This window comes from Gossypium arboreum, chromosome 11 (assembly GCF_025698485.1).
Source record: "Gossypium arboreum isolate Shixiya-1 chromosome 11, ASM2569848v2, whole genome shotgun sequence".
NCBI lineage: Eukaryota > Viridiplantae > Streptophyta > Magnoliopsida > Malvales > Malvaceae > Gossypium > Gossypium arboreum.
In genome coordinates, this window is record NC_069080.1 from 9,238,180 (window position 1) to 9,263,597 (window position 25,418).

The window sequence follows — 25,418 nt, forward strand, 5'->3', positions numbered from 1 at the left end:
TTTTTCTGATTTAAATTTGTTTCAAACCTAATTACTTTTGGTGCCATCTCAAATATAAAAAAATAATTGTTGTTTCTCTCTGATGTTTATAAAATTATTTTATCCATATTTTTAGATTATTTTATTTTTTAACATTGCCGTCTCATTATAAAAAATAATTTTTAAAGTTTATAATTATTTTTTAACGATATTAAGGTTTGAACCTAAATTTTATTTGTAAGAGTGAATCGTACCTTATTATTAAACCCAACATTTATTAGTATCTATATTTAGCAAATGCATTAATTTTTAATTTTATTAAGATTGAATTAAATGAATAATGGGACAGCCGGGGTGTGAAGTAGAGCTAAGGGTGAGTACATTTTACTATTTAATCCTTATAGAATTATCATTAATAAAATATATGTATTTGAGGATTAAATTAATAGAATTTATAAAGTTAAAAGATTAAATTTATTATATTATTTAAAATTAGAATCAAATTGATCAAATGTATAAGTATTGAAGATTAAAAGTATTATTATACATGTTAAAAAATATCACATCATAATTTTCATTAACCATTTAATGGAAAAGAACGAAAATACAAATAATCTAAAACATTAATCACAAAATTGACAATTTTATAATTTGATAACAAAAAAATACCATAATAATTGGATGAATAATGATACAATTTACCTAAAAATTTTTAAGATTTTCTTTTATACTTTACCTCACATGTACGCATGTTTATGATCAGTGTCAATTTTGTCTCCATTATCACCTCCCAATCATTGAGGAGTTAATTAAACCAGAGCCCTCGGGTAGGGACCAGAGATTAAAAATTGAAAAATAAATAGAACGGAAATTCGATATGTAATAATTATAGGATTAAGATAGAAAATAAAGCTGTCCATAGTTTCTTCTCCTAGCTTCTTCTTTTTACTTTTCAGCAAAGAATTGATTATGTCCGTAAAAGACGAAAATATTTAATTGTGAGTTTTAGTTCATTTAGTTAGTAGTTTGATTTTTATTTTAATTATAGTATATTTATCTTGTAATAATTTTATTTTACGTTAAGTGACAATTTGATCGAGTATTATATTTGTATTGTATTTTGTTAATTTTTTAATTAAGAATTGAACATTAAAAATTATTTTCTTATTTTTATTTTAAAATAATTTATAAATTAAATAGAGATAATTAATTGTCATTAAAAAAATTCAAATTAAGTAAATCAGCTAGGCTAGTGCAATAGTGCTGGAATTTTCTTTTAGGCTTTTATGAAAAAAAAAATGAAACATTAAAAATAAAAAAAAATTATTCAACTGTTCGGTTTCCAAATCAATTGATCTAATTGCTTTCTCCGAATTGATATCAGGGACGAAATCAGAAATTTTTTTTAAGGGAGGCCGGATGAAATTTTAATTTTCTATAGTTTATATTTTTATAATTTGTAAAGGGTTAAATCAAATTTTTATAATTTTAGGGGGGCCAAAGTATAATTTTACCTTTACTAATTTAAAATTTTTAAAAAATTTTAAGGGTCTAAAATATAATTTTATATTTTAAGGGGGTCAGGGCCCATGCCAGCCCCCCTGGCTATGCCCCTGATTGATACCCTTGTTGATTTCAGTCTAATCAGTCAAATTCAATTTTTTATGATGTTTATAAGTTTATATCAATTTTAAACACTTTTATAGTTTTATGATTTTTAAAAAAATCATACTTATTTATAAAAATTTAAATATGTTTTATTAATTTTATAAAATTTATTATAATTTATTAGATTCATTATAATTTTATAGTTTTTATTAGTTTATATTAATTTCGTATTATTTATAATATTTAATAATTTTGATAATTTTTTATCTTTTTGTAATTTTTAAATTTTTTCTAATTTTTATTTGAAATTTTAAAATTTTAAAATTATTTTTAAGAAAAATATTAGATTAAACCAAAAGTTGTCATGTATAACCATCTAATTAGTCCATCAATTTATTTAATGGTCAACGTGATCAATAACGAAAATCATCAATTGAATGGCTTAATTAATTATTTTAGTTAACGACAAAGATTTAAGAGTACGAATTTAATACAAGAATTTATTTTTGCTTTTTTTAAAAAAAATTTTACATATAAACTTTTATTTTATTTTTTTTTCTCTCCTTGATTTTGAAAGGGAGTTTACAATATAGCCGACAAAAAATTATTAGAGAACCTTTTATTCAATCGGTTTGAAATCAAGATATAGAAAAAAAAAATAAGCAAGGATCATTTGACTCCATATTGTTTTTAGCCCCATAACATTCACTTTTGTGGCGCAACATGAATTGTTGGCCCAAAAATTATTGCGGTTAAGGAATTGAGCGGAAAACAGTAGGTGGTGATCGATGGGGGTCGGACATTGGTAAGCCAATGACTGATACCAGTCCAGGAGGGCATCTAAATTCTTAAAGACAGATAATTGAATTGAAAGGGGAAAAAAATAAAGGGCATGGGGTTAATAATTTGTTTTTACATCCTTTAATTAATATCATCAAAACCGTATACATCAGACAATAGGCAATGAAGAAAATGTGGACTTAAATTTGCGGAAAAATATTGCTGGCTGCCTAAATGTGGGATAAAGCCAAGAAATCTTTTATCCCTAAAGTTTTTCCCTGTCTTCGCCTCTGATAGAGTCAACCTTTTATCCCTTTGTTTTGAAATCAAAGACAGAAAAAAAAATAAGCACCAATTATTCTGACTCCATATTATTTTTAGCCCCATAACATTCACTTTTGTGTAGCAACATGAATTGCTGGCGAGTGGTGAAATTAAGGGGCTGGAATGGCCTGGCTCCCCTTAAAATAATTTTTTTATATAATTATTTTAAAATTTTTAAAATTTTAAATTAATAAAGATAAAATTATATTTTAGTCTTCTTAAAAATATAAAATTTAATTTTATCTTTTAAAAATTATAAAATATAATCTATTAACATAATGGAATTGCATTTTTTCTTATCATAATTGTAAAAAAAAAACCCTAACGTTTGGGGGCTTTTGATTTTGTACCCTTAATTTTTTTATTTTTTAATTGACACCCTCAATGTTACAATTTTTTCATAAATCAGTCCATTTTTAACAGTCAATATGAGTTGACCGTTAATCAAACTGTAGATCAACATAATAACTCATGTGGCATGCTACATAGTAGCTCATGTCTAGATCAACAAATTATAATTTAATTTCGGCACCTAAAAGTTTTTTCTAATTTCACCCTATTGCTCGCCCAAAAATTATTGCAGTTAAGGAAATGAGCGGAAAACAGTACGTGGTGAACGATGGGAGTCAGACGTTACTCGTTCGTAAGCCGATGATTGATATACCAGCCACAAGAGAATGAAGCAAATGTGGACTTTATTACTGGATGCCTAACTGCATGATAAAGCTAAGAAATCTACATGTTTCGACTCTTATATATATATATAACCTATTTCTAATCTATATTCGAATATAAATATAACCGTTCATAATTAAACATAGAGAGAATAATAAGTTTAATTTATTGCATGCTATGAGATATAAAAATAATTTTGATATAGATGCAATTCGCAGACACAAACAACAATAGAATTGAACACATGTTTGAAAACGTGTCATTTTCCTATCAAGATAAACGTCGAACCATCTTTTTCATATCAAACATTAAAATATTGCCTCATATCAGTAAGATTTGTCTTGATTATCTGACTCGCAGTCGGCCGTAGACTTTGCTCCACAATTCATGCAGAACAAAGACGTAACACGTGTTTAAATATTTTATATATATATATATATATATATATGTATATATTATATTTGCCTTTGTTGTTTGGCGGTATCACCTTTATTGAAAATCATAACATTTAGATTACCACAACTCATGAGTGGAATACATATATAAACTAAATTTATGAAAAATTAATATAAAAATTAAATATGATTTTGAGTAAAAGGGTAAAATTGAGATAATGATGACTATGATGTTTTCATTTTAAATTATATGATTTTTATCATGTAAATGTATTTCTTTTAGATTTATTAAAATAGAAAAGATATAATTATTCTTGGAATAATATTTGTTACTTTGTAATAAGATTGAAGTGAGTTGATTCAAGCTTGAATACTATCAAGTTCTACTCGAAATTTGGAGCTCGATACTCTACTCAAGTTCGATCAAACATTTATTTTTACGCTATAGCTCAGCTCAAGGTATAATCATGCTACTCGAGCTCGACTAAGATTGTTTAGCAATTTTTGTTCTTAATCTCAAGCTCGGCTCGATAATTAAGCTGAGGATTAACAATTTATTAAGGGTAATAATGTAATTAGCAAAAAAAATGAAAAGATCGATAAGGCTCGTGAGCTATTTGAGTAAATTAAGTCTTACTAAGCTCAAATTAGGCTTGACCGATAGTTCGAGCTACTTAAGCTTAAACTCGGCTTAATAGTTACCAAATTGAGTTTGAAAATTTTCGAATCAAATTCGAATAGTTTGCGAGTACCAATGTCTCATTTACACTCTTATTTTGTAAAAAGAATGAACTTTTAAAAATTTTGCAACTGAACTGAAAATCATAAAACTAAATCAACCAAATATATTATAAAAGTATATAGATTAAAACATTTTAAATAAAAATAAAAAAACATACGTCTTTCGAATAAAAAGAAAAACTCATTGTTTATTTTTATAAATGAAATCTTTTGAGGGCAAATGTTGTATATTATTGCCAGGCTTTTATCTCTTGTGATATGTGTTTTACATGTCATTATTCAATAATTTGAACATAAAAACAACTTAATTCAACATAGATTTAGGTGTGTTTGGAAAACTACTTAGTTATTAGATTTGGGTATGATTGCTTCTAATTACATAAAATTAACATGTTTGAGTAATTATTGTAATTGGTGGGTCTTTCTGAATTTGGTATTATTGGAGGACTCCAATTATACTTTTCAATTCTTAAGGAGAGTGTGAGAATTAGAGTAATTACACAGGTAATTACATTAAAATTCAATTTTAAAAATTATTTTTATAAAAATTATATTATAAACATAAACACGTATCGTTGTTTGGGATGGTTATGATAAAAATTTTCTTACATTCAAATTCTGGAAAATTCTATTATAAAAATAGCTTTGTGTATTTTATAAAGTTACATTAAAATCATTATTTAAATTCTAAAAATTTTAAAAGTCAAGGGCCAAAAAGTTTATTATAAAAAATTTACATGTTATAAAAATGTTATAATATATTTATTTATAAAAAGTTATAGCTAATAAGTTTGAAAATAATTTATTTATGTGTCCGTATTATATATTATAAAAATAATATACTTATTTATAAAAAATATTATAGTGTTTTTATCATAACTTATTTATAAAAATAATTTTCTAAAGTTATTTATTCAAATACAAGGTATAATAAGAATACGTGAATAATTACAGTGTTGATATTGTAATATGAGAAATTAAGCCCCCCACGTGTGAACTTAATAAAATGTTAGGATACATTTGGCATATCAATAGGGCCTTGTGCGCACTTGTACGGGGATTATCAAAGGCCTTATCGGGATCTTGCATTCGTTGATGATTCTCAAGTATTATGTGACACAAGTTTAGCTCAGATGAGTAACCTGATGTGTCGTGAAATAGGTTTAGCCTGGACGGGTAACTTGATATATATATTTAGCTCGAACAAGTAACTTGGTTTGGTGTAGTTTATTTGTGTATCCGAGTTCGTTTTACTAGGGTTCGTCCGGTAAATCAATATAAATAAACTTGGAAACTTGAAAAGAAAGTGAAATTGATTGTTGGTATCAAATTGAGTTGTTTTTAAATGAAATGTGTTTGTCTTAATTTATGTATGCTTAATATGGATTTATAATTTGTTAGTTGAATTTGTCATATTGATAAGTAAAAGAGAGTGGATAACTTGGTATGATTAAGTTATATGTAGCATTGGATGATTTTGGACATTGTTATAAACTCACCTTATTGATGTTTGAATGCTTTCAGCTAGCTAAACATTATGCCAACTAAGGGTTGTGTTAGAATTAAGTGACCCAAATTCTTATTTAAATAAAATACGATGGAAAATAAAATAAAAGTAAAATCCATATAGAATTAGACTTCTTTTATTTTATTTTAGAATAAGGTTTTTTAAACCTTATTAAACTCCATCTATTTTATATTGATTAGGATAAGGTGTTTCAATCCTACTAGAATATGGCTTTGCAAGCCTATAAATAGACATAGTCTATTTCTCTTGTATTTGATTCAAATTTTTCGACATAGTGAATTTTCTTCTCCTCTGCCCGTGGTTTTTTTCCTGAAAGGGTTTCCACGTAAAACTTGTGTGTTCTTTATTTTATTTTATTTTATATTTTCACAAATTGGTATCAGAGCTTCCGGGTTATTCATCTCGATCACGGTAATGGCGTCTTTGAAGTATGAAATTTTACTGTTGGATCGCAACACCAGATTTGCATTGTGGCAAATTAAGATGCAACCAGTTCTTGCACAGATGGATCTAGAGGATGCCCTGCTAGGGATAGATAAGATGCCTTCGATATTAACAGATGAAGAGAAGAAGTGTAAGGATCGAAAGGCATTAACACAATTACATCTGCATTTGCCCAATGAAATTTTGTAGGATGTGATGAAAGAGAAAACTGCAGCTGTATTATGGAAGAGGCTAGAACAAATATGTATGTCGAAAACTCTAACAAGCAAGTTGCATATGAAGCAGCGTCTTTAAGCTCATCGTTTGGAGGAAGGTGCGTCTGTACACGAACACTTAACAGTGTTTAAAGAAATTCTCTCAAACTTGGAGGCCATGGAGGTTCAGTATGATAAAGAAGATCTAGGGTTGAATCTACTTTGTTCGTTGCCCCCGTCTTATTCAACCTTTAGAGACATGATTTTATATAGCCGCGAGTCTCTCACAGTTGATGAGGTTTATGATTCTTTAACCTCGTATGATAAGATGAAGCATCTTGTGGTTAAACCCGACTCTCAGGGAGAGGGTTTCATTGTTCGTGAGAGACAAGATCGGAATGCTGATGATGATCGTGGTAGGACACAGGAATGGAATCCTCGTGGTAAATCTAAGGGTAGATCGAAGTCTTCAAACAGAGGTAAAACTTGCAACTTCTGCAAGAAGAAAGGGCACATTAAATCTGAGTGCTATAAGCTACAAAATAAGATTAAAAGGAAATCGCGAATCAAAAGGAAAACAACCGAAAATTCCGTGAAGTCGATGTTGTAGAAGACTACAATGATGTTGAACTTCTAGTCGCTCATCAATGATTCTAAAGTAAGCGAGAGTGGATACTTGATTCAGTGTACCTTCCACATGAGTCCCAATCGGGATTGGTTTACAACTTACTAAACAAGATGTCTGAAGGTGTTGTTTTGATGGGAAATAATGCTTCATGTAAAATCGCGGTGTTGGAACAATTAAAGTTAAGATGTTTGATGGAGTTGTCGAACACTTAGTGACGTGCGGCATGTTCCGAATTGAAAAGAAATTTAATTTCGTTGAGTACTCTTGATTTAAAAGGTGCAGATACACGGTGAAAGTGGGGTTTAAAGATTTCAAAGGGTGACTTGTTGTGATGAAAGGCGGAGAAAGATTGCCAAGTTATATGTTTTCTGAGGTTCTATCATTATCGGTGATGCAATTGTCGCTTCCTCTTCCTTGTCGATGATGATATTACTAAACTTTGGCATATGCGCCTAGGGCATATGAGTGAGAATGGCATGATGTAATTAAGCAAAGAGGACTTCTTAATGGGCAAGGAATTTGCAAACCTGAATTTCGTGAGCCTTGTGTTTTGGGAAGCAAAGAGAGTTCGATTCACTAGAGGAATCCATAACACGAAGGGAACGTTGGAGTATATTCATTCTGATCTATGGGGGCCATCCAGAGTGCCTTCGAGAGGTGGAGCTAATTATATGCTAACCTTTATTGATGATTTTTCCAGAAAAGTTTGGGCGTTTTTCCTGAAGCAGAAAAACGATGTGTTTTCCGTATTTAAGTCTTGGAAAATTATGATTGAACAACAGAAGGGAAAACAGCTAAAATACCTCCGCACAGACAATGGCTTAGAGTTTTGTTCTGATGAGTTTAATAGATTGTGCAAGTCAGAAGGGATCATGAGACACTTGACAGTTCGTCATACTCCACAGTAAAACGGCGTTGCAGAACGAATGAACAGAACGATCATGGAGAAGGTTCGATGTATGTTGTCAAATGCCAACTTACCCAAGGCATTTTGGGCAGAAGCGGCCTCTACTGCATGTTTTTTGATCAACCGATCTCCATCAGTTGCCATTGAGAAAAAGATTCCACAAGAGGTATGGTCTGGTAATCCTGCTAATTATTCTGATTTAAAGATTTTTGGGTGTCCTGCGTATGCTCAAGTTGATAATGGAAAATTGGAACCGAGATCTATTAAGTGCATTTTTCTTGGTTATAAAGCTGGTGTAAAAGGGTATAAGTTATGGTGTCCTGAAAATAGAAAAGTTGTGATTAACAGAGATGTTGTTTTTGATGAAACTGCTATGCTACCTAACTTATCTATTAAAGACTCTTCCAATAAAGAAAATCAAAAGCAGGTGGAGCATCAGATTAATACAGAGTCAACTCCTCAAGCCAGAAGAAAAATTGAGAATAGAGTTGCTTCTTCACCACAATAGTCTATCGCCAAAAACAGAACTAGAAGAGAAATTAAACCTCCAAAGAATTATGCCGAGGTTGATCTAGTTGCTTATGCTTTTAATGTGGCTGAAGATATAGATGCGGATCAAGAGCCATCTAATTATTCTGAGGCGGTTAGCTGTGAAGACTCAAAAAAATGGATGTTTGCTATGCAAGAAGAGATGGAATCACTCCACAAAAACAGAACATGGGACCTTGTGAAACTTCTTAAAGGTAAAAAGGTTGTTCGTTGTAAATGGGTGTTTAAAAAGAAAGAAGGGACTCTAGGAGTTGAAGAACCCAGATATAAAGCAAGGCTTGTTGCAAAGGGTTACAGTCAAATTCCAGGAGTGGACTTCACAGATGTGTTCTCTCCAGTTATTAAGCATAGTTCGATTCGAGCTTTGCTTGGTATTGTGGCCATGCATGATTTGGAGCTTGAGCAGTTAGATGTAAAAACTGCATTTCTGCATGGAGAACTTGAGGAAGATATTTAAATGCAACAACCAGAGGGTTTTATAGTTTCAAAAAAAGAGGACTATGTTTGCTTGCTGAGAAAGTCCCTTTACGGTTTGAAACAGTTACCAAGACAGTGGTATAAGAGGTTTGATTCCTTTATGACTTCTCATGATTTAAAAAGAAGTAGTTTAGACAGTTGTGTTTACTTTAAGAAAAACAGTGATGGTTCTTTTGTGTATCTACTTATTTATGTTGATGACATGTTGATAGCAGCAAAAGATAAAAGAGAGATAAGAAAGGTTAAAGCCCAACTAAGTGAAGAATTTGAGATGAATGATTTAGGACCAGCAAAGAAGATACTTGGTATGGAGATTCTCAGAGATAGAAAAACAAGTAAATTGTACCTAAGTCAGAAGGGGTACATTGAGAAAGTTCTTTGCAGGTTCAATATGCAGAGTGCTCAGCCTGTTAGTACTCCTTCAGCAGCCCATTTCAGACTTTCATCGGCCTTGTCTCCACAATCAGATGATGAGATTGAGTACATGTCACATGTTCTATACTCTAGTGCAGTGGGATATCTCATGTATGCTATAGTTTGTTCACGTCCAGATTTATCATATGCAGTCAGTGCAGTTAGCAGATATATGGCAAATCCCGGTAAAGAACAATGGAAAGTAGTTCAGTGGATTTTAAGATACTTACGAGGCACTACTGATGTTTGCTTATAGTTTGGAAGAACTAAAGATGGAGTTATAGGGTATGTTGATGCTGATTTTGCTGGAGACCTTGATAGAAGAAGATCTCTCATAGGTTACGTCTTTACAATCGGAGGTTGTGCAATTAGTTAGAAAGCCACTTTGCAAACTACATCGCTTTGTCTACCAAAGTCGAGTATATGGCGATTCATCGAGGCTTGTAAAGAAGCTATTTGGTTGAAGAGACTATTTAGTGAACTCAATGAAGACCTTCAAATCAACAAGATTTTGTGACAATCAGTGCCATCTTTCTTACAAAAGATTAAATGTTTCAGGAGAGAACAAAACACATTGATATTCAGTATCATTTTGTTCGTGATATTATTGCTCGTGGTGATATTGTTGTGAGCAAAATTAGTACTCATGAAAATCCTGCAGATATGATGACTAAGTCACTTCCTATAACCAAGTTTGAGCATTGCTTAGACTTGGTTGGTGTTCATTGTTGAAGTTAAACCCTTAAGGGGTTTTATGGAATATGTAGAGAACTTGTTTATTGAAAGTTCGCGATGAAGAACTTATTCATTGAGAATTTGTGTCAAGGTGGAGATTGTTAGAATTAAGTGACCCAAATTCTTATTTAAATAAAATACGATGGAAAATAAAATAAAAGTAAAATCCATATAGAACTAGACTTCTTTTATTTTATTTTAGAATAAGGTTTTTTAAACCTTATTAAACTCCATCTATTTTATATTGATTAGGATAAGGTGTTTCAATCCTACTAGAATATGGCTTTGCAAGCCTATAAATAGACATAGTCTATTCCTCTTGTATTTGATTCAAATTTTTCGACATAGTGAATTTTCTTCTCCTCTTCCCGTGGTTTTTTTCCCGAAAGGGTTTCCACGTAAAATTTTTGTGTTCTTTATTTTATTTATTTTATTTTATTTTATTTTTTCACAGGTTGCCTTTATGTTTAAACAAGAATAAGATAAGTATAATATTTTCCAATTGAACTTATTAAGCATTCTACATACTTACTTTAGTTGTTTCGTTCTCTTGTAGATCGTCACCTTGCGGAACTCTCGAGTCGGATCGAAGAGAAACTCACATTATCATCAAATCAGTAGAGTTATGCTCATTTTGGTTAAAGTGTTGTGGCATGTATATAGGATCAATAGGTCACTTGAATTGTGAACATAATGTATGTACCAAGAAGATAATTTTGGTAATGTTTGTGTTACACATGCTAGTTTGTTATTTGAACAAGTTAATGCTTGGTTTTGGATGCTAAATTGTTGAAGGACTTATAGTGCATGTTTAGTTATGTTTGATGTTATTAAATATAGTAATAATGCATTTGTATGAATTGTTATGTTAATGATTGAAAGGTGAAATTGTTTAGGTATAATGAGTTGATGAGTAAATTAGAATTGGCATGTTTAGATGCAAAGGAAGAAAAGCGATTCACTTATATTTTGGTTGTATCTAAAAGAAGTTATATAAGCCCTCGATTTTTCATATGACATAAGTAAAGATACATTTGAGTTTAGATGATCATCATGTTGTATATAACATGTTAAATGTTTGAGTGACATGTTTAGGTGATTGAATTAGCATGGTATGGAATGGAACGAAGATGTTTTTAATTGTTAAAAGATGTATGCTACATTTAGGTTGATTTGCAAATGGTTGAATTAGGTACCAAATGAGATTTAAGCTAAAAAAAAGGCGCCTTGTCATGACAACCAACTCCCAACGTTGCAACGTGAGTTGATAGAGAGTGACGTCACAATGTTGATGTGCGTGATCATGTCGCAACGTGACTCACTGAGTTAGCAGTGTCATGACGTGGAGATGGCGAAGTCGCGATGTCAGTCTAAGAATTTTAAAACTTTACAAATTGGTCTTAATTCATGCTCAAGTTAACAAAAGAGCTCCCATAAGCTCATGTGGGATTGGATTTGATTATGATGCATATTTAGATTGTGAATGATAATTGTTTGCTATTGTGATTGGTTGTACGTTATAAAATTGTCTGAAGTTGCTTCGATAGCAAACGTAACATCTCACAACTCAGACTTGACGGTAGAGTCAGATGAGGAATGTTACAGCATTATTATTAAAATTGATAATATCATATCAATTAAAATAAATATATATATATATATATATATATATTATATTACAAGATTTAAATAGAAAGCTGACATAAACAATTTAATTTGCTAACACGTGGACAACTTACTTTTATGTTAAATAAATTATATCTTTGAACAATTTTAAATTTAAATAAATAAAACAAAAACCACCAATTAATATTTTGATTTTATTTTCCTGGAGAAGAGTTCCATATACCATAATTTACAATCTTAGGGAACATGAGCTCAGCAATAATATTCAAAAGCATCATCAACAAGCGTCTAATTATTATATAATTACCATTAAAATATTTAAATTATAGAAGTCATTAAAATATAAAAAATAAAATTAATTTTTATAATTATCATTAATTGAATATATATAATATAGTTTGAACCTATGAAGATAATTATTGTTAAAAACATTCAAATTATGGAAATAAAATTAAAATATGAAAATATAAAATTTAACTTTATTATATAAATAATTTTTAACTTTATTGTACAATAAAATTTTCCATAGAAAATTTATTTAAATACTTCTTTTATTTATCCTTAACAAAAGACATGAGCCATTTTTTGTTTAGTCAGTAAATAATAATGAGGGAGATGATTAACATGTTGGAAAAAGGGGTTTGGGTCCCAAAACCTAACTATCCTTATCAAGGTTCAAAGCTAGCTATCTTGTTTGGTGCCCTCAAATTTGTAGCGGTTAAACAAATAAAAACAAAAACAGAAAAGGTCGAAATTGATGGAAAAAGGAAAACAAAAGACAAAAAATGGTAACGCCTTTGGCCAAACTTTATCTCTTTCTCTTCCTATAAGAATTGGATACCTTCGAAATTTCGTACTCAAAATCAGCTTCTCTCATTCTCTCTTTCACTTGATAGATTGAGCTTCTTTAGGTAATTGGCGTCCTTCTTTTTCTTCTTCTCTCTGCCTTTGAACTAAAACGAAAGAAATTTTTTCACAGATTTTCAAGCTACAGATTCCCCATTCTAATTATGTTTTATTGAAAAATCTTTTTTTTTTTTTGGGTTAGTGTTGTTCACTTTCCTTACTTCAGGCACTTCTTTTAAGGTTGATTCTATTCATTCATTCAAATTTGGCTATTCGAATGAAAAAGAAGCAACTCTGAAAAAGAGACTATCCAAAGCTCAAAGCTGAAGAAAAGCAAACTGAAAATCACAAGACATAAACCAATATCGGTTTAACCCGTTTTTAATCGGTTCTCAACAGTTTATCTAATTTCCGTTTTATAAGGGTGATTGGACCGCCAGATTTGTTGGTTCTCAGTTCAACTAGTTGGTTTGGTTCAGTTTCGAAAATGATGAGTTTTAAGTTTTGGAAAAGTTCAAATTTTTGATACAATTTGCATTTCAATATCCGTTCTTTACTTTCTAGACGGTTATAAGTTTGCTACAAACTTCTTCATGGTTGACAATGTTGACCATTTGCCAAAGAAAATGTTTTTTTTTTTTTTTTTAAGTTCCAATTATTTATTGTTGTAGTTTTTCGTGATTATACAAGTTTTGCAATTTGCCTTTTTTCTTTTACCTGAATTAATTTCTTTTTATTTGCACTTACCGACGTGAAATACAGGTTCCATCTTGCTTGTACTTGGCTGCATAAAAAAGGAAAAAACTAGTGTAAAACTTTGGTTTTTTTTTTTTTTGGAGAACTTGATAGTAATTTGCTTTTTCTTTTTCATGCTTTCCAATCAGTTCCTTCAAGGGGAAGTTAGATAGTGATCATTTCATTGTCTTCTCTTATTTTTGCTCATAGTTTCAACGATGCTGGAAAAGATGGAAATTCTGGACGTTGAAAAGCTAATAGGAGATTTCGAAGTAATGACCAAAGATGCTGAGAATGTTCAAAGACAGACTTTAAAGATGATTTTGGAAGAAAATGGATGCGCGGAGTATTTGCAGAATATGGGCCTCAATGGCAGAACTGACCCTGAAAGCTTCAAGGCTTGTGTTCCTCTCGTCACTCACAAGGACTTGGAGTCTTATATTCAAAGAGTTGCTGATGGTGCTTTTTCTCCGATTCTCACCAGAAAACCGATAACAACCATTTCTCTCAGGTACTTTCTACCTCTTAGTTTGTTTGCTATCATTTGATTTCCAAGACTGACAGCCTTTTATTGAAATTCGCAGCTCTGGCACTACTCAAGGAAAGCCCAAATTTGTGCCTTTCAATGATGAATTGATGGAAACTACTTTGCAGATATATCGTACTTCCTTTGCTTTCAGAAACAGGTAATTAATTGAATATACTAGCAGTTTCCCTTTTATCCACACCTTTATTTTCAACTTCTATGATATAGTGGACATTAACCAGATTTGAAATACATGTGTTATGCCCACAGCCCACCATTAAACAATTTTTTTGGTTGTTATTAATTTGTTTCTATTTTTGGAATACAGAGAATTTCCTATTGAGAATGGGAAGGCTTTGCAGTTCATTTACAGTAGCAAGCAGAGCAAGACCAAAGGGGGTTTGTTTGCTGGAACTGCAACCACCAATGTTTTTCGCAATTCGCAGTTCAAAAAAGCGATGACAGCAATGCAATCTGAGTGTTGTAGCCCTGATGAGGTGATATTTGGTCCTGATTTTCACCAATCTTTGTACTGCCATCTTTTATGCGGGCTGATTTTTCATGAGGAAATTCAGTTGATTTCCTCTACTTTTGCACATAGCATTGTTCTTGCATTTCGAACTTTCGAAAAAGTTTGGGAAGAGCTCTGTGATGATATAAGAGAAGGGGTCCTCACAAGCCGGATCACTTTACCTTCTGTTCGATCTGCTATGGCCAAATTGCTGAAGCCAAATCCTGAATTGGCTGATTTGATTGAGAATAAATGTTCAAGATTAAGTCATTGGTATGGATTAATACCAGAGCTGTTCCCTAATGTTAAATACATTTATGGGATCATGACTGGGTCCATGGAGCCTTATCTGAAAAAGTTAAGGCATTATGCTGCGGATGTGCCTCTTATAAGTGCTGATTACGGTTCTTCTGAGGGGTGGATTGGGGCAAATATCAATCCAAGTCTACCTCCTGAGTCAACTACTTATGCTGTGCTTCCTAATATTGGGTATTTTGAGTTCATTCCTCTGAAAGAGAATGTTGAGGAACACATGCAAGAAAATGGTAATGTTTCTTTCCTTTCCACGGTGCCAAAGCCAGTGGGTCTCACTGAAGTTAAGGTTGGTGAAGAATATGAGGTTATCATCACAAGCTTTGCAGGTACCTTAAATATTTACCTTGTGATTCAGATAAATTTTCTACTTTATTTGTGTATAGCCATTTTGAGGACATGCTATTTTGGTGCAATTCTTCTCCTTCCTGTGCTTTTTGTTTTCATAACTGCTTGCATTGTTCTAAATAAATTTCTTTAATTCAGACATTTCAGATCTAATTGGTTAAGACAAAATCGCATCTTGTTCATATAATCATGAAGTAGCTATATCAAACAGTACTTATAATTTATTTGGCTTTTCGATATATCTTTCTGTACATGCACATGGTTCTTTGTTGGTACTTTCATCAAAACTAGGAAATAGAAGTTCTATTTTCAAGAAGACCCATGTGTGCCATGCGATATTTCCCGTTGCTTCGTACTGGTAACTTCTGTATCTTAAATGCAGAGATAAAACTCATAAATGAAGGAGACATAGACATATCTGACCCATCATGTCTTCATATGTTTATTTATATAATTTATTTCTATCCAATTTTTAAAGTAAGATGGTATATGGCATCCTTTTTAGTTTTACTTTGTTATCCTTCATTCTTTTATCATATTTTCATGCCTTCTTGACTGGACCTTAGTGATTATGCTAGTGAAGTTTTTCTTAATACACTTTTTATCTCTTGGTTTTCTACTTTCTGAAATCATGCAAGTACACATTCATGGTTGTCTAATTAGTTGTCATCTCAAGCTACATAGAGGAGGTCAATGTTAAAGTTTTTATGATATTAAGGATGGCATTAGTTAACAAAATAATGATGTAATGAAAAGGATTGGATGGATATTTTGGTCAAAACTTTTGTGTATTCACTGATTTAATAATTAAAAGCATTATGGCCAAATGGATGCTTTTAGGGTTTTGCATAGGTATTTGTGTAGAGTCATATAAAAGTTTAGAAATCATGCATAACAAAAAAAGTAAAGTTAATCACGCTCATCAAACTTAAATATAATACTTTTAAAGATGTTTGGTGGAAACTTCTTGTAGTTTAGTCATCGGCAATCGAGTACTGGTTGGCAAGTAGTTGCATTAGCCATATTCTCTGTATTTACTTGTAGATGTATATGTATATATTCAACATTAAGTATTGAGCTATTTGAAATGTTTGTCATGTTAGTGTAATTTGTTGGTTGTCCTTTTTCATGGAAACATTGTAGCATGTATTCGTATCTATTTACGTCCTAGTTTTTAAAAGAAGTATAATTCCCTAATATCGTTTCATGTAAATCCCAGGTTTATACAGGTATAGGCTAGGGGACGTGGTCAAGGTTATGGGCTTCCATAACTCAACCCCGGAACTGAAATTTGTTTGCAGGAGGAATCTCATGCTCACCATAAACATCGACAAGAACACCGAGAAAGATTTACAACTTGCCGTGGAAGAAGCCGCCAAGTTAATTGCCGAAGAAAAGTTGGAAGTGATTGATTTCTCTAGTAATGTGGACGTATCAACTGACCCAGGTCATTATGTGATCTTTTGGGAAATTAGTGGGGAAGTAAGCGACGAGGTCCTAAAAGAATGTTGCAATTGTTTGGATCGATCTTTCGTGGATGCAGGCTATGTTAGTTCACGCAAGGTCAATGCCATTGGTCCCCTCGAGCTCCGAGTTGTTTGGAAGGGAACTTTCCATAAGATTCTTGATCATTATTTAGGATTAGGAGCTGTTATTAGTCAATTCAAAACACCGCGATGCGTGGGGCCAACAAATAATAAAGTGTTACAAATCTTGTGTGATAATGTTGTCAAAAACTATTTTAGTACTGCTTTCTAGAATGTAAAATTTTATCGTATTTCTATTTATATATTAATAAATAAAGTGCGTTTATTCGCTTAATCATCATCTTACTAATGCAACATCATTTGATTTTTTGTGGGTCTTGTCATATAGGCCCCATAGTTGACTTCTAAGGTTTGGTGGTTGCTGTCCGTGGTAGGTTAGACTTTAATCTCAATATAATTGCTTGAATCCTTATATTTGTTTTTAATGGACATGATGAAGTAGGACCAACTAGGAAGTTTAAACTTTTTTATTTTAAAAAATATAACACTTTTAGGGTATGTCGGATGGAATTAGAACTATCTTCCAGTGGAAGTGTGGAGTGAGTATAAAAATTGGAGACTATGGTTAAGCCTGTGTTCTTAATCAACCGAGTAAAGTTGTTAGCTTTGATTTTCTATTTTTTTATATAAAAAATTATTTTTTAATTAAATTTTGTAAAATTTGATGTTTAATTTAAGGTGAGCGTTCGAACGAATCAAATGAAAAATTTTCAAGTTAATCGAGTTGACGAATTTAAAATTTTTTCGAATCGAGTCAAATAAGATGAAATTCAAATTGAATCGAATATATATTTAATTCAACTGAACATTCAATCTTAATTTTTAAACAATTCTATATGATATAACCACAGCTCAACAGACCGGAGTTAAATACTAAACCAAACTCAGATGTTGACCGGTCTTACTCTAAAACCAATACTCTTGTTGTTGCCCACGATCACTGTAATTTTTCTTTGTGAATTTTCCTAAGATCCAAACAAGATAAAGAGAATCCATCTTGATCTAGTGTTTCAATTTGCAGAGAAAAGAAAGTAAAGGACTGGGCAAGCCATAAATATGTGGTCCCTTTACAGCAACCTCTCCTTTGGTCCTCCCGCAGTGGGAGCATCCTAAAACCAACCTAAGCTTTTTGTTGTTTTTCATTGAAAGTTCCGCATACTAGAACATAAGCCTCCGCAACTGTATTTAATACACAAGTAAATCTCTTCAAGGATTCAATTTTTTCTCTAATTACTCCAAACTACTAAAATTCATTGAGAAGATATAAATAGAATTCAAAAACACAAAAACATTCAATAATTTAAATGAATTTGTTAAAACACTAAAATTTTATGTAATTAGTGCATATTTTATGAAAGAATGCAGTAAAAACAATGTGTTAAATAATTGCATCATATGCCCTTAAATCATGGCTTAGATTCAAATTGGTTGTAATAATTTAAAACATTTCAATTGCTTAAATCATAGCTTGGATCTAACATTGAGTATATTTAACGAATGTGAATCTATTTTTAACAGCATGTATACTTATAACAATGACAACTTAGATCTGACGTGTTAATTAAGTCAAAATCATTAAAATTTAATAGAATTATTTATTTTCTTAACATGTCAATTTCAAGTTGCCCAAACGTAAGTCACACACGCTAACCTTACGTAACTATATGAAAATAATGGAATTTATAAATATTTCAAAAAAAGTAATTTGTTTTTTTTCTCTTGCAAACATCCCTAAATTTGAAGCAAAGAATATTAACAACTATGAGAGCTAGCATTTCAATTTCCAGAACTTAGAAGTTTGGAATTTATGATGAAATTAATTTTGGGAGAGTATAGAAAGTCACCCTACATAGTTATTTATTATATATTCACATGCATGTATGAAGTACAACTCATCAAAATTTACAAAACCCTAAAACAAAGGAAAATGTTAAAAATGAATTATATTTAAGGGATCAAACAACATGAATTTAGTATTATTTTCATTTTTAATCCTTGAAATTTTTTGTCCACACTAATTTTAGATTTTGACAATTTTTTAACTTGGTATTTAAACTTGAATTTCTGATAAAGTGAATTAATATAGTACTTAGAGATTAGGCCACCCTTAAAAATTTTAAAACTTTCTTTAATTTTTAGATATTATATAAAATTGTTAAAAATATTCGGTGATGACATGGCATTTAACATATTAATGGAATTTGAGTTTAGAAATCAGATTAAAAAATTAGCTAATTTCTAAAATTAAATTGAGAAAAATATAAAATTTAGAAAATAAATAATTTATTTTTATTATTTTTAAAGATATATTATTAACATTGTTTCACTGTTAATGTAATTTATATTAACATTACAAAAAAAATCAAAGACCATAATGGAAACTATATTAGCCAAAAAATATGAATGGAAAAAAAAAATCCAATAGCAAAAAGTGAGAATATGAAGAAGGCCATAAATATATTATTTGAAATCCAAGAAAGGGGTTTGAACAAAGGAAAAGAAATTCCAAAAAATGCAATATATCTGCTACGGTTTCACATATAAACCCATAACCGTAATTTACAAGTCTAACAGTTTAATACCAAATACCAAGCGGCATTTCCGGAATTCAAACCTTAGACCATGGCCCGAATCGGTAAAATACAGTGGGAAACAACAACAATGAACGGAAAACTTGCATATTCCTATTCTTTTTGCTTTAAATTTGCAGAGGTTAAACGAATAAAAAGAGAAAAGAAAGGGTTGATATTAGTGGAAAAAGGGGGAGGTGGGGGAAATGGTAACGTCCTTGGCCCAACCTTTATCCCTTTTCTCTGCCTATAAAAATCTGATAGCTTTGAAACTTCTGACTCAAAAACAGCTTCTCTCATTTTCTATCTCACTTAAAAAGACTGAGCTTCTTTAGGTAACTGACTTCTTCTTCTTCTTCTTCTTCTCCCTACCTTGGAACTAAAACAAAAGGGTTCTTTTTTTAAAGAACTTTAAGCTGCAATTAATCCAGATACCCCATCCTAATTAGGTTGTATTGAAAAATCTCCATTTTCCTTGTTTAGTGTTGTTGACTTTCCTTAGTTCACGCGCGTCTTTTAAGGTTGATTCTATTCATTTCTTCTTTTATTTTTTGTAAATTTCTTTGAAGTTTTGGTTCGGGATGTGAAGTTCAATTTTGTGATACAACTTGCATTCCTTAATTTTGTTTTTCTTATTAGAATTAAATTTGATTAATTTTATCATTTTTCTTGGTCTTTAGATTTGAAAAGTTTCCCGCGGTTTTTAAATTGCCGGAAATTTCTTGATGGCTGAGTATGATGACCATTTGTCAGAAAAAAATGGAAGTTTTTATTTCGAAAAGTTTCAATTAACTAAAGTCTTAATTTTTCGTGATTATACAAGTTTGCTCTCGACAACGTATTTGCTTTTGCGATTTTCCTTTTTTCCTTCTCTTCTCCCTTTCGACTTTCCTTGTTCTTTCAGTAGCCGCCTTTTTTTCTTTTACCTGAATTAATTCCTTTTTATTCCCACTTACCGATACCAAATAAAAGCTCCATCTTGCTTGTAATTGGTTGCATAAAAAGGAAAAAAAACCTAGTTTAAAACCTTTTTTTTTTTTACAACTTGATTGTAATATGCTTTTCTTTTTAATGCTTTCTTCAACAGGAAGTTAGATAGTGGTGATCATTTCATTGCCTTATCTTATTTTTGGTCATAGTTTCAACGATGTTGGAAAAGAAGGAAATTCTGGATGTTGAAAAGGTAATAAGAGATTTCGAAGTAATAACCAAAGATGCTGAGAATGTTCAAAGAGAAACTTTAAAGATGATTTTGGAAGAAAATGGATGCGCTGAGTATTTGCAAAATCTGGGCCTCAATGGCAGAACTGACCCTGAAAGCTTCAAAGCTTGTGTTCCTCTCGTCACTCACAAGGACTTGGAGCCTTGTATTCAAAGAGTTGCTGATGGTGTTTTTTCCCCGATTCTCACCGGAAAACCAATAACAGCCATTTCTATCAGGTATTTTCAACCTTTTAGTTTGTTTGCTATCATTTTATTTCCAAGACTGACAGCCTTTTATTGAAATTCGCAGCTCTGGCACTACTCAAGGAAAGCCCAAATTTGTGCCTTTTAATGACGAATTGATGGAAACTACTTTGCAGATATTCCGTACTTCTTTTGCTTTTAGAAACAAGTAATTAATTGAATATACTGGCTCTAATTTTTTTTACCCTTCTCCCCTTTAAAGTCTTTAATGACCAATAACAATTTTCTTTCTATCCACACCTTTACTCTAAATTTTTATGATACAGTGGATATTAACCAGCTTTGAAATACATGTGTTATGTCCACCACTCATTTTTTTTTTTAGCTGTTATTAATCTGTTTGTATTTTTTGGTATACAGAGAATTTCCTATTGAGAATGGGAGGGCTTTGCAGTTCATTTACAGTAGCAAGCAGATTAAAACCAAAGGGGGTTTGTTTGCTGGAACTGCAACGAGCAATGTCTTTCGCAATTCGCAGTTCAGAAAAGCGATGAAAGCAATGCAATCTGAGTGCTGTAGCCCTGATGAGGTGATATTTGGTCCTGATTTTCACCAATCTTTGTACTGCCATCTTTTATGCGGGCTGATTTTTCATGAGGAAATTCGGTTGGTTTCCTCTACTTTTGCATATAGCATTGTTCTTGCATTTCGAACTTTCGAACAAGTTTGGGAAGAGCTTTGTGATGATATAAGAGAAGGGGTCCTCACAAGTCGGATCACATTTCCTTCTGTCCGATCTGCTATGGCCAAATTGCTGAAGCCAAATCCTGAATTGGCTGATTTGATTGAGAAGAAATGTTCAGGATTAAGTAATTGGTATGGATTAATACCAAAGCTGTTCCCTAATGTTAAATACATTTATGGGATCATGACTGGGTGCATGGAGCCTTATCTGAAAAAGTTAAGGCATTATGCTGCGGATGTACCTCTTATAAGTGCTGATTACGGTTCTTCTGAGGGATGGATTGGGGCTAATATCAATCCAAGTCTACCTCCTGAGTCAGCTACTTATGCTGTGCTTCCTAATATTGGGTATTTTGAGTTCATTCCTCTGAAAGAGAATGTTGAGGAGCATATGCAAGACAACGGCAATGTTTCTTTCCTTTCCATGGAGCCAAAGCCAGTGGATCTTACTGAAGTTAGGGTTGGTGAAGAATATGAGGTTATCATCACAAACTTTGGAGGTACCTCAAAATTTTCACCTTATGATTCAAATTTTTTTTTTTTTTTTGCAATTCCTACCATTAGTTTATGTGTGTATAGTCATTTTGGAGCTATAGAGGACAGGTTATTTCTCGTGCAATTCTTCTCTTTCCTACAATTTTTGTTTTCTTAACTGCTTGCATTGTTCTGAATAAATTTCTTTGATTCAGACATTTTAGATCTTGTCGGTTAAGACAGTCATACCTTGTCCATATATTCTGAAGTAGTTGTATCAAACAGTTAAAAGCTTAATTTATTTGGCTTTTTGGTATATCTTTCTGTACATACAAATGTTTTTTTGTTGTTACTTTTCTCAATTAGGAAATAGTTCTATTTTTAAGAACTATGTGTGCTATGCGATATTTCTCGTTGCTTCAAACTAGTAACTTTAGTATTAAGAATTTGGCAACTTCTGTTTCTTAGATGCAGAGACAAAACTCATAAATAAGAGAGACATCTCTGATCCATCATATCTTCATATGTTTCTTTATTTATATAATTATTTCTATCAAATTTTTAAAGTAAGATGGTATCTGGTATCCTCTTTACTTTTACTTTGTTATCATTCATTCTTTATCATATTTACATGCCTTCTTGTCTGGGCCTTAGTAGTTTTGCTAGTGAAGTTTTTCTTAGTACACCTTTTATCTCTTGGTTTTCCCCTAAAATCATTCAAGTACATAAGTAAGTCATTCATGGCTATCTAATTATTTGTCATCTCAAACTAGATAGAGGAGGTTAATGGTTTTAACTATGTTAAAAGTTTTTATGATATTAAGGATGACATTAGTTAACAAAATAATGATGTACTGTGAAAAGGATTGGATGGATATTTTGGTCAGTTTTCTGTGTATTTTTTATTCATTGTTTTAATAATAAAAAGCATTATGGCCAACAAGGAGAAGATGGATGCTTTTAATGTCTTTGCATAGGTTTTTGTGTAGTCATATAAAAGTTTAGTGTAATTTTTTGGTTGTCCTTTTCCTTTGAAACATTGTAGTATGCATTCACATCTATTTAGTTCCTAGTTTTTAAAAGAAGTCCAATTCCTTAATTTCATTTTATCTGCAAACCCCAGGTTTATACAGATATAAGCTAGGGGATGTGGTCAAGGTTATGGGCTTCCATAACTCAACCCCGGAACTGAAATTTGTTTGCAGGAGAAATGTCATGCTCGCCATAAACATCGACAAGAGCACCGAGCAAGATTTACAACTTGCCGTGGAAGAAGCCGCCAAGTTAATTGCCAAGGAAAAGCTGGAAGTGATTGATTTCTCTAGTAATGTGGACGTATCTACTGACCCAGGTCATTATGTGATATTTTGGGAAATTAGTGGGGAAGTAAGCGATGAGGTCCTAACAGAATGCTGCAATTGTTTGGATAGATCTTTCGTGGATGGAGGCTATGTTAGTTCACGAAAGGTTGATGCCATTGGTCCCCTCGAGCTCCGAGTTGTTCGGAGGGGAACTTTTCAGAAGATTCTTGATCATTACTTAGGATTAGGAGCTGCTCTTAGTCAGTTCAAAACACCGCGATGTGTAGGACCGGCAAACAATAAAATATTGCAAATCTTGTGTGACAATGTTACCAAAAACTATTTTAGTACTGCTTTCTAGAATGTAAAATTTCCTCGCCATTTTTGTTGAAGGGTGTTTATTCGCTTAATCATCTAGCTCATCTTCTTACTACGTTAAATGCAAGATAATTTAATTTTTGTGGGACTTGTCATACAAGGCCCCCCATAGTTGAATTCTAAGGTTCGGTGGTTGATATGCCCCTTTTATCCATCACCATAACTAGCTTTCTTCCTTTTTAAACAAATCTTATTTTAGCTCAAGATATTTGCTTGAAACCCCTTGTTTTTAATGGACATGATGAAGTAGGACCAACCAGGAAATTTAAGCTTTTATTTAAATTTGGTGGACCAACAACAATCTTAGCTTTTTTTTCTTAAAGCAAAATGTTTAATATCACTGGTTCTTTATATCCAAATCTTGAATAATAGTCTAAAATTAGTTGGATCTTGTTATCATTTGTCAATTCAGGTCACTTTTCTAACTTTCGTACTTCGGCAAAGCTTCTTTCCTATCATTTATGATTTTGTTCATCTTTAAGTGGGGTGGTTAACGAGTGACTTTTAGCTCATTTTTCAATGGTCTCTTTTCTTTATTCGGGTGTTTGATCACTTTGTTAAACTTTTTTTTTTTTTTTTAAATATTTTTGAAGTGTATGATCGGTGGTGGTGGGTTACTTTTTTATAAACTGAAAAATTTATCGGGTAGTTTTGTAAATTATTTAGTCATCTTCACTTCTCATGATTCAATTTCAAATTTAATTAGAATCCAATATTGAGGGTCTTAAACCAAAAATATTGATAAACTTTTATGACATTATATATGATATGTTAACATGTTGATGTATTAATATATTTTTCTAGCGTGTTGTTCTTCACTGTTCTGGTTCATATATGTTTCTCTTTTTCTGCTGCTGCTGCTACCTACATTCATCCAAATGTAAACTGGACATGGAAAACTACATAGCTATTAATTGGAGAAAATAGAACATTGCTGGTGGTGAATAAGAATACCACAAAAATTAAAAATATAAAAACTTTATGTTGTTTTTATTTTGCATTTTTTTTCCATATATATTGTTGTGATATGACGATGTAGCTACCATAAAAAGGGATTTGAACTGTTACTTCAAAACCAAATAAGAAATGATAAAATCCCAACAATAATTGTGGAATAGCCTGGTTGAAGAAATCCCATGTTACTGCTAATTTAAGTGCAAATTCTGCTTTACATGGTATGCTGTAATTCTAATTGCTTACGTTTAAACCCAGTTTTTTATGAGTATTTCCCTTATTTTTTTATCTTTTCTTTTTCATGGGTAGTTGATTGCGAATAAGGTGATGGCTTGGGATTCGAATCTCAAATTTGTTGAATATTATAATGACTGCGTGTAATCATTTATGTATAAACCAATATGACAATCCCCCAGAAATTTTATTTAAACTCAAATGAAGAAGATAAAAACCAAAGGGAAAAATGAAGATTCATCAACATTTGCTACATGGGATTGTGGCAGCCGTTTATATGATTCGTATGATTTGGTATCACTCAGTCATGTGATCGACCCGCGTCTAATAGAACTGCCTTATTGAGATGGTTCGAAGAGGCCAATGACCGGAATTTCTCATCCCACTGATTTCACGCCAGTTAGCATTGCAGATCCCACAAGCAAATCCATAGCCAAGGAATCATCTTCTCTAAGGAGCAGCTCGCGTGAACTTCATGAGAGCAAGTGTTGGAAGGAAAGAAGGTTTGGACAAAGGAGGGATAAGGC

General features: G+C 31.7%; 2 protein-coding genes across 6 annotated transcripts; both read left to right on the forward strand.

Annotated features, from left to right (window-relative positions):
• The first annotated feature begins 12,766 nt into the window (after window positions 1–12,766).
• LOC108472695 (jasmonoyl--L-amino acid synthetase JAR4-like) lies at window positions 12,767–17,103 on the forward strand. 2 transcript variants are annotated; one of them, XM_017774248.2, is made up of 6 exons: window positions 12,767–12,915; window positions 13,613–13,659; window positions 13,796–14,096; window positions 14,170–14,271; window positions 14,440–15,263; window positions 16,502–17,103. In XM_017774248.2, the coding sequence occupies exons 3-6, from the start codon at window positions 13,804–13,806 to the stop codon at window positions 17,038–17,040; spliced, it is 1,758 nt and encodes a 585-aa protein (XP_017629737.1). In that variant the 5' UTR covers window positions 12,767–12,915; window positions 13,613–13,659; window positions 13,796–13,803; the 3' UTR covers window positions 17,041–17,103. The 2 variants fall into 2 exon arrangements, with proteins under 2 accessions (XP_017629737.1, XP_017629735.1); XM_017774246.2 differs by lacking the exon at window positions 13,613–13,659.
• A 2,415-nt stretch (window positions 17,104–19,518) lies between these two features.
• Window positions 19,519–23,735, forward strand: LOC108472614 (jasmonoyl--L-amino acid synthetase JAR4-like). Of its 4 annotated transcripts, none has more exons than XM_017774159.2 (5): window positions 19,519–19,920; window positions 20,487–20,839; window positions 20,913–21,014; window positions 21,227–22,050; window positions 23,148–23,735. In XM_017774159.2, exons 2-5 carry the CDS (start codon window positions 20,547–20,549, stop codon window positions 23,684–23,686), a joined length of 1,758 nt encoding a protein of 585 aa, XP_017629648.1. In that variant the 5' UTR covers window positions 19,519–19,920; window positions 20,487–20,546; the 3' UTR covers window positions 23,687–23,735. The 4 variants fall into 4 exon arrangements, with proteins under 4 accessions (XP_017629648.1, XP_052878333.1, XP_017629650.1 ...); XM_053022373.1 differs by having other exon boundaries at window positions 23,230–23,735; XM_017774161.2 differs by having other exon boundaries at window positions 19,519–19,734.
• The last annotated feature ends 1,683 nt before the right edge of the window (window positions 23,736–25,418 follow it).

Bases quoted from the DNA above. Each gene is read 5' to 3' on its own strand.
- LOC108472695 (XM_017774248.2), top strand. From the start codon at position 13,804: ATGCTGGAAAAGATGGAAATTCTGGACGTTGAAAAGCTAATAGGAGAT. The intron at 14,097-14,169 runs GTACTTTCTACC...TGAAATTCGCAG, and splicing joins ATAACAACCATTTCTCTCAG to CTCTGGCACTACTCAAGGAA. The intron at 14,272-14,439 runs GTAATTAATTGA...TTTGGAATACAG, and splicing joins TCCTTTGCTTTCAGAAACAG to AGAATTTCCTATTGAGAATG.
- LOC108472614 (XM_017774159.2), top strand. From the start codon at position 20,547: ATGTTGGAAAAGAAGGAAATTCTGGATGTTGAAAAGGTAATAAGAGAT. The intron at 20,840-20,912 runs GTATTTTCAACC...TGAAATTCGCAG, and splicing joins ATAACAGCCATTTCTATCAG to CTCTGGCACTACTCAAGGAA. The intron at 21,015-21,226 runs GTAATTAATTGA...TTTGGTATACAG, and splicing joins TCTTTTGCTTTTAGAAACAA to AGAATTTCCTATTGAGAATG.